This window comes from Triticum aestivum, chromosome 2B, assembly GCF_018294505.1.
Source record: "Triticum aestivum cultivar Chinese Spring chromosome 2B, IWGSC CS RefSeq v2.1, whole genome shotgun sequence".
NCBI lineage: Eukaryota > Viridiplantae > Streptophyta > Magnoliopsida > Poales > Poaceae > Triticum > Triticum aestivum.
In genome coordinates, this window is record NC_057798.1 from 666,067,335 (window position 1) to 666,075,979 (window position 8,645).

At 45.4% G+C, this 8,645-nt stretch overlaps 1 protein-coding gene across 1 annotated transcript; it reads right to left on the reverse strand.

Moving 5' to 3' along the window:
• Positions 1-985: 985 nt before the first annotated feature.
• On the reverse strand, positions 986-2,733 carry LOC123046594 (60S ribosomal protein L12-3). Its single transcript, XM_044469991.1, has 2 exons — positions 2,152-2,733; positions 986-1,211 (listed from the first exon to the last, which is right to left on the reverse strand). Exon 1 carries the CDS (start codon positions 2,652-2,654, stop codon positions 2,154-2,156), a length of 501 nt encoding a protein of 166 aa, XP_044325926.1. The 5' UTR covers positions 2,655-2,733; the 3' UTR covers positions 986-1,211; positions 2,152-2,153.
• Positions 2,734-8,645: the final 5,912 nt, after the last annotated feature.

Here is an 8,645-nt window from a genome sequence, read left to right on the forward strand (position 1 = left end):
GGGTGGTCACGCTTGGACGCGCATGCCAGGGCACATCTAGAGGGCACATCTAGATGACTCAACCAAATCAGAAAGAAAAAAAAATGTTTGCACGAATTTTAGTGTAAAATCAATGATATAGGATTTAGATGTGTAATATTAAGAGCACATGTGGACGAGACTTGCCTGCTTCCCCGACGTGTGCCCATCCGTGCTCCCGCGTACGTGGCTTGTTTTGATTGGAACAAAATAAGGCCTGGCCTCGCCCCCTTAAAATCAGGGGGGGAGATGATTAGATTAGAAAAAGAAAAGAAAAAAAAACAGCCGTAAGATGAAGTGGGAGCATGAATGGGAGCATGGGAATGGAGCAGGCAAGCCGGATCCCCCGGCCTTGGTCTGTGCGGGCAACTGAAACGATTATGGGTCCGTCAACTGACCCAAAATTAATTTTCAGCTGACTGTCCCTTAGTTGATTGTACATTAGTCGACACCCTTGGTGACAGACATATGCCCTAGAGCTCATTTGTTTCTCTCATCAAGTCGTCATCAGATCATATCATTGCACTCATCAGATCATATCATTGCACTCATGCAATATACGTAACGCGGCTGCACATGGCTTGTGCTTCTTATAAAAAGAAAAAAATGTTGTTTCCGAAACGAAACTTAGCTTCAGCCAGTCGTATCGAAGAGGGGCGATGGAACTTGCGGCGAATGTTGAATCTGAAGAGGGGCGAGCTAGAGCACGAACATGCGGAGCTCACCGCCCCAACCACAAGGATGCGGCCTCCCCTTTGCTCATGATAGGAGCAACTCTAGCAGATGATAGGAGGAACTGAAAGCTCATGCGAATGCACTGCCAGGGTATTTTGAGAAGGGTCAGGGTTCCTTTGTCTTCAGCTTTAGGAAGCAAAGAGCCCTCCCGGAAGCTGAGAAGAACTGCATCATTCACAGAACCATTGGCATCATTCAGTTAACTGAATCCCACACACCCAAGGAAATGACATGGAAGAACAAACTTCTCACCACTGAATGGTATAGATTAAGTTAACTGAAGTGCACAAACTACATTGCAAAGACCAAATATGCAGTAGTAACAATGAGGTCTCACAGGATTACTGCTAAAACATGACAAAAAGAGGAGGGATCACATCGTTTGGGAGGTACATAGGCAACATTTGCAACAGGGTATGACTTCCATATCATCAGATGATAATCACCTCGACATCAGCCTGCAATGTAAAAAATAATCAAATTGGTAAGATGAAACTATGGCTCGTTTCTAAGAAAGCAAGAAACTGATTAAGGATCAGGAGCATCCGTGGATCAAAATTAGGCCACTAGAACGTACCAATGTTCAAATAACAATACAGATGGCAGAGGGACATGATTCAAGACAAACATTCAAATACTAAGTAATCTACAAGATAATTATGCTAGCGCAAAACAAAGATACATCTCCAAGAACAAGACATCAGTTACTTCATACTAAACCTGGTACAAAGTTGAGACACTTATTTTGGGACGGAGGGAGTACAATAGAAATTTGCAACAAATAAACAAAACATCTGCCCCTATTTATCCTGCAAGTCAGAAAATAAGGAACTACTGGGATGGTAGATTTAGGAGCAACTTATCACTCAAACAATATCACAACAGTGCATATGATAGGTATAGGTACATTCATTACAGAAAAAAATTCAAAAGTTCGCATATATAATTACATACTCCATAAACAAAATAGTAACAGTGATTAACCAAGCCTAGTTATAGTAAACAAAAACTTACTTCGACTCAAGATTGAAAGAGAACTAATGAACTACTTAGAGATCAAAACACAAAACAGAACTTGTTGCCCTGTTAATACCACAATAGAAACTCATGTCTCCACAAACTATTTCAACAGAACATATAAACAAATTTGCAATAGATGATCGTATGAAACAAACAGGTCGGCATAGCTGTACACACGGCACTGTTGAATTTTTTTGTCCATTTTGACACAACATGATTTGCAATTCACTTAATACTACAAGGGGAAATTTCTTGTAGCGGGTTGTATTCATCATATTTTACCGATCGCAATAAAATACCAGAATGGACTCACCAAAGCCGTAATAATCCAACATTGCATTGTAACATCAGTAATGCAAGAAAAGCTCTCGGTTATACCTTTAAGCGGAGGGGATCTCGACCTCGCCGTCGTCGATCTCCGTCTGCAGGTCCTTGGGGTCCTTCCCGTCGACGGTGCAGCCGACGCTGACGCAGGTGCCGAGGATCTCCTTGACAGTCCCGGCCATCTCCTTGGCCATGGACCTGGGCTTCATGATCTTGGCGATCTCGATGACGTCGTCGAGGCTGATGTTGCCGTTGTGCTTGATGTTCTTCACCTTCTTCCTGTCCCTCTCGGGCTCCTTGAGGGACTTGATGACGAGCGCCGCGGCGGAAGGGACGACGGAGACCTTGGCCTGACGGTTCTGGACGGTGAGCTTGACGGTGACGCGGAGGCCCTTCCAGTCCTTGGCCGTCTCCTTGGCGATGTCCTCACCGATCTTCTTGGGGGAGAGACCGAGGGGGCCGATCTTGGGGGCAAGCGAAGACGCCGCGCCGACCTCGCCTCCGGTCACCCGGACGTAGACCTCCACCACCTGCGACGGGTCGAGCTTGGGCGGCATGGCTGCTGTTCGGTGGCGGGCGGCGGCGGCGGCGGCGGGAGGGTTTGGGAGAGGCTTCGGAAGGGCAGTAGGGTTCGGCACGAAGAGTTATGCGAGTTTATATAGCACCTTCCTTGTGCTCGTGCTGTATCATTCGGGTAGGGCTTTGTAGCCCGCTATGAGGCCCATTTTGTGTCAGCTGAAATGAAATAGAAAACCCTTGTTTATGTATAAAAATAAAAACCTACATCCTAAAAAGTGGTCGAGTGCCACCTTGTCTTACAGAGCACTCGGTATTGCGCGCCGTCCGATCCAGATCTCGCGGTCGCCAGGTGAAAACAGCATAATCGATGCGCGCGCCAGGTGTCCCCTGGTCATGGCGTCGTGGTCGAGACCCGTTGGGTGCTCAGTGCGGTTGCGTCTCGCCTCCCCTCTCCTGTTCCTCTCCACTCACCCTCTCCCGAGCGCAGCGGAGCGGATCCTCTTACAATCCCCCATTCTTCCCCCAAATCCAGCGGTCGAGACCCGAGAGCAGCCGACGGCGTGTCGGCGATTCGGTGGTAGTCTGCAGCCGGAGTGAGGGCAGGACAGCGGGCGCGGCGTGAAGGAAGGCGGTGCAGCGGCGGAGACGCGACCGAGGAGGGACGACGCGCTGCAGGCCGCGGCGAAGGAGCAGTACCGGAGACGCGGCAGAGGAGAAACGGCGTGCGCGGCCGTTGTTCTGTTGGCGCAGAAGGGCAAAATCGCGGCGAATCCCCGGTATGCCCATCGATCTCTCCCGGTCCTCCGCGTTTATGTTGTCCAAATCGACGCGCTCTGCCGCTCCGCCGCGAACAGAGGAGGAACGGCGCGGGTGCGGCCGTCGTGCGGTTGTTGCAGAGGTGCCGAATCGCGGCGGGTCGATGCGCTCCTCAGGTGGTAGAATAAGTTGACGAAATCGAGGAGCAGGTGGTATAATTGATGGAGAACTCGTTAATTTGGAGAGGGACGACCACACGGGGCATTTTCATGTTCCTAGGTTACCGGTGAACTAGGATTGGTAGTATTCGAAGGCAAGCCTTGGTGCTGTAGATTTTCAGTATTGTAGATGGGTGACTGACTTTGCCTGAATATGGTTCATGTGTTGCCTATACAGGCGTTTTGACGATGTTTTGATTTAGCGCACGAGAATAATGCTTATCCCATGTCAATGTTGCCCTTGTTTTGTGAGTGACTTGCCTGTTATGGTTCATGTGTTGCCTGCGCAGGTGGGTTCCACAGAGTGTTTTTGATTTAGTGCAGGACGGTAATGATTTAGCAATGGAAAATGTACATGTGATTTTTTTGTGTGTGCGTGAGGTAGGAAGTAATTCAGTAGAGGGAGGTTAATAGGGCTATTTTGTAGGACAGTTTTAAGCATTTTCACGAGAATTCATTCTGTGATTTTTTGTTCTTGGGGTGCCTTGATTTGTTTCAGATTCTATAGGAAATGTAGAGGGAGGGTAATAGGGCCAATTATAGGATAGTTGTAATATAGTGAAAATCAGATAGTTTACAACAAATGGAACTATGCTATAGGTTCATGTTGTTGAAATGTTTGTGTATTAGGTTCGTGTGATGTGGTTCGACGCTCGTGTTTGTTTCGACTGAGTTGTAGATATGTATGTCAGTTTTCGCTTTAAGTTTTGTGACTGAGTTGTCAGGCTTTTTTGCTGGAGTTTTGCTAGTCAGTTGCCCGAATTGCTCTCAACTGTTGCCTAGTGTGCCTGGCTGTGAAGGTTTTGTTAGTCTGTTGCCCTAACATGCCTTCAACCGTTTTTTGCCTAGTGTCTTTGTGTAATGCCTGGCTTTTGCTCAAGCTTTCTTAGCCATTTGCCTGAAATGCCAACATGTGTTGCCTAGCAGCCACTATATGTACTGCATTTGTGTAATCTCAAACTTTCTCAAGCTTTTTCTTTAGCCGTTTGCCTTAAATGCCAACATGCGTTGCCTGGTAATTGATGTGCAATAGTTGTTTTGTTGTTCCTTGTAGTCATGTTTTACTTAGGTTTTTTGTATGTACTTTTGTATTAATGTTGTAACATATATTGAAAATCAGATAGTTTACGACGCTTTTCATTGCCCACTTATTTTAAATCGATGTCCTTTTAAATATGCAGCAGATATTAGATGGCTGGGATAAGTCACAAGTCAAAACAGGGTGTACCTGCTAGATCAAGCCATGACGACCTTGCATCTCATGGGGATGAAGAGCATCAAACACAGGTGTGCACATGCTCAGTAGTTTTTATGTTCTTCCTGTACATAACACATTTTATTTTCCATTTCTTATTTATTTTTTGTGGTTTCTATCTTCCAGCCACGGAGCAGTGCACCAATAACTGGGTACAAGCGTATGAGAACTAAAGCAGCTGCTGTAAGGGGGAAGCGCCCTGATGATATCATTAGTAACGACAATAGCAACAAGAGCCAAGCTGCAGATGCTGGGAATAAAAATGTCGGATGTGCAGACGTCGACCAACCTCCAAAAGCAAAACGCCAGAAGACGGGAGAAACTGAGGTATTTTGCATAGTTGCCTCAGTTTCACTCAGCAGTTGCCCAGCATGATGCATAAGTTGCCTATGTTGTGATGAACCTTTTTTCCCTTCCTTTTTTGCTAATCCCCTTTTTCTGTTTTTTCCTTATGTGCTATAGGGTTGTAGGAACAGGGCATCTCCTGCAAGGCTCTTCAAGTTGAACAAGGACTTGGTTCCTGACCAAAAGCGTGTCATCATCGGAAAAGAATTTGGCGGCATTCTGGACCTTGCAGCGAGTAGCATGCCCGGAGATCTTAGCCAGTGGATAATGAAGCATTACGATCCGGAGATTTCGCAGATAGTCATTCCAGAAAGGGGGAAGATTCCTGTAGATGCCGCTAGTGTCCGTAGGATATGGGGTTTGCCCAACAGGGGCAGGAAGGTGTGCTTCGAGAATCGGCCTGAAATCACAAAGGCAATGTACAGTATTTACAACATCACATCGAAGAACTCTCCAACCCTCACAGAATGGTGCAAGATGATCGTAGACATGGGAGGATCTCATGATGATGACTTTGTCCGCGCTTGGCTAGCTCTTGTTTTTTCGTGCTTCCTTGCCCCTTCAACTAGTTTGAGCATTTCCCCAAAGAGTTTCCCGGCGGTCATGGATGTCAATGGAATAACGGAAACCAATATATGCCAGTTTGTTGTTGATCAATTAAAGCTTGCGTTCACTTCGGGGCGTGCTAACAAGAAGGCTGTTTGTTGTTGTGTTTTCCACCTTGTTGTAAGTGCTTCAAGCTGTTTTGTTTTTTAAGCATCAATTGTTTACTTATCTTTTATTTTTCTTTTTTGCAATCATTAGGTAACTTAAACATTTCTGTTCTTTTTTCCTTGTCTATACGCAGCTGTTGTACCTAGACTCTTTGGATGTTGATGAGCCAATCCCGAACTTGGTACCAAGGGTTTCTGTCTGGAATTCAGATTTAATCTCCAGAGTTATCAAGAAGGACAGGAAGGCTCCAGGAGAATATGGCCAATTGCGGGTAACTCAATTTTTATGTTTTAGGATATATATTTATTGTCATATTGTTTTTAGGCAACACTACCATTTTTTTAGAGTAGGCAATTCACTTTGAAAGAGCATGCAACTTAATGTACCTTTTTGGGCAAGTGCCATACATATATTTCAAGTAGGTCCAAGTAGTTATCAGACTTTTTTGTTTGCCATGCACACAGTTGGATTATGTTCACAGGAAGGATTTGTTGGGTTGTTGTATTCTAACAGTAGCTGCTGGAGTACATCTTTTTTAGCTCTTTTTTTTGTCTGTGCAATTTACATGTTGAAAAGTAGCAAATTTATACATCCACCTAAGCAACTTATGTTCTGAAAACTAGCAACTTGCATACTAGTTGTTCATTTTTGTTGATTACAATATCCACTAATAGTAGGCAACAAGGGGGGGGGGAAGTGTTAGAATGGTTGCAGGAATTTAAAGACTATTAGTAGTACTGTTTTTCTTCATTTCTCAGTTCTTTTTTTGGTATGGGAGTGCCAGAATTGTTGTCACTCATAGTTTTTTTTAATCTTCTTTTGCTATAAACCACCAGCTCAAGACGGAGTTTTCTCGGTGTGCGGATGATAGCTTGTTTGGCAGTATGGACCACATCACCAAATTTGTTGCTGCAAGATTGCCCGAGTCATATGACAAATCAGTAAGTTATCGAGCACTGTTTTTTTGCTCTCACTGTTGTTCCCTTTTTTATCGCCATTTGTACATTCAACCATTTTCTTTCAGAATCTTCAATAGAAGATATGTACTTATCATGTTCTCTACCATCCACTTTTATGTTTTACAGAAGCAAAAGAAGCTCACAGGGTTGGTGCACGAAATGTGTTCCGTAATGTCTCATGCAGTGGGGAAGCTCGTGACTGGGGTTGGGAAGATAGATGATGATGAATGGGGGACAAAGGAGGCAGACCCTACTACTGCAGAGACAAGCAGGCGGCAGTCTAACAGAAGGAGCAAGCGAGTACCAGCCGGAAGAGACAACTTACCAAGTGAGGAGGAGTCGTTTAATTCAGACAGCGACGACAGCGAGGCAGCCGACAGTGAAAGCGAGGGAGATGGTAGAGATAAAGGTAGTGATGAAAGCGACAACGATGAAAGTTCAGACAGCGATGATGGTCATGATGGATCAAGTGGAGTTCAGGGGAAATCAAGTAGCCAGGGAGCACCGTCCCTCACGGTTGACACGGGGACGGAAGACGGAACTGAGGGGAACGAGGACAATGATGATGATGAAGAAGAAGAGGATGACAAAAAAGAAGATGATGAAGGAAAGGAGGACGATGACGATGAAGAAGGCGATGGGGATGGCAAAGACAAGGAAGACGATGGGCAAGGGAAGCAGGATGAAGATGATGAAGATGACAGCGGAGGTGGCAACGGTGGTTCAGGCAGCAATGGTGGCTCCGATCGGGACGAGGATCCCGTAGATGAGGAGACAGGCAGCGATGATGATGAACAATGCACGCTGCAATTTCTGATTGAAAAGAAGAAGGACAGAAAGGCAAAAGGATTGGATGAGGCAGATAGCATCTGTATGAAAAACATTGTGTTGACAGAATTCAAAACTTATGTTTCCCAAGAACCACGTTTCCCTTTTTTTGAAGTGAAAGAAATGTGGGATATTGATGACATAACCATGGCAACCGAAGCAAAGAGGATGTTCGAAGAGTTGCTGAGGGGGGAAGACTTGGATTTGGGCTTCACATTCAACCCCAAGGAAATATGCCCAAAGGCGACTCGGCAGAAAATAATGAGACAATTTGGCGCCGCTCTAAATGAAGCTACAGAACAGAAGATTGCTTGTCGAAACCAACTACCACCACTCCCTCCATCAAAGAAGATGAAGAAAACTGTCAGTTTCGTATTGGAGACCATCTGTGATGAACAAAACAGCAATGCATTCGCAAGCATATCGTGCCGAAAATCCCGGTTACGGCCAAGGGGGAAAGCCAAGGCAGTCAGTCATGAAAAAAATCTGGTCCTTCTCAGCAGCAACAACAAGCAAATTCTGAAACAAAAGAGGCAATTCATGGGAATGCCAAAACACAGGTTGTAAAGAGTACACCATCAAGCTCAACAAGCAAAGTTGGAGATGAGGCAGTACCTACAGGAGTAGATCCAAAGCTTTCGGGTATTTTTCATTCCCAATGTCAAGCAAGTGGATCACATATTCTGGCAACTCAGTCTAAGGAGGAAGCAAGACCAGCTGCTTTTCAGGCAAGTTCTGCAGAGGGCCAAGGTGTAACCAATGTGATGCAGTCAGCCAATGGTATCCAGAGGGCCAAGGTGCAAGACTTCAAGGCATCACCCGAGGCTCGATCATTAAATCATGCAGGACACAAAAAGGAGAAAGAGAACATTCCTTCGGTCCTATGTACGGAGATCAATAGGATACAACACCCGCCCGAAGGTGTAACCAATGGAAAAAGTCCGGAACAAAAGC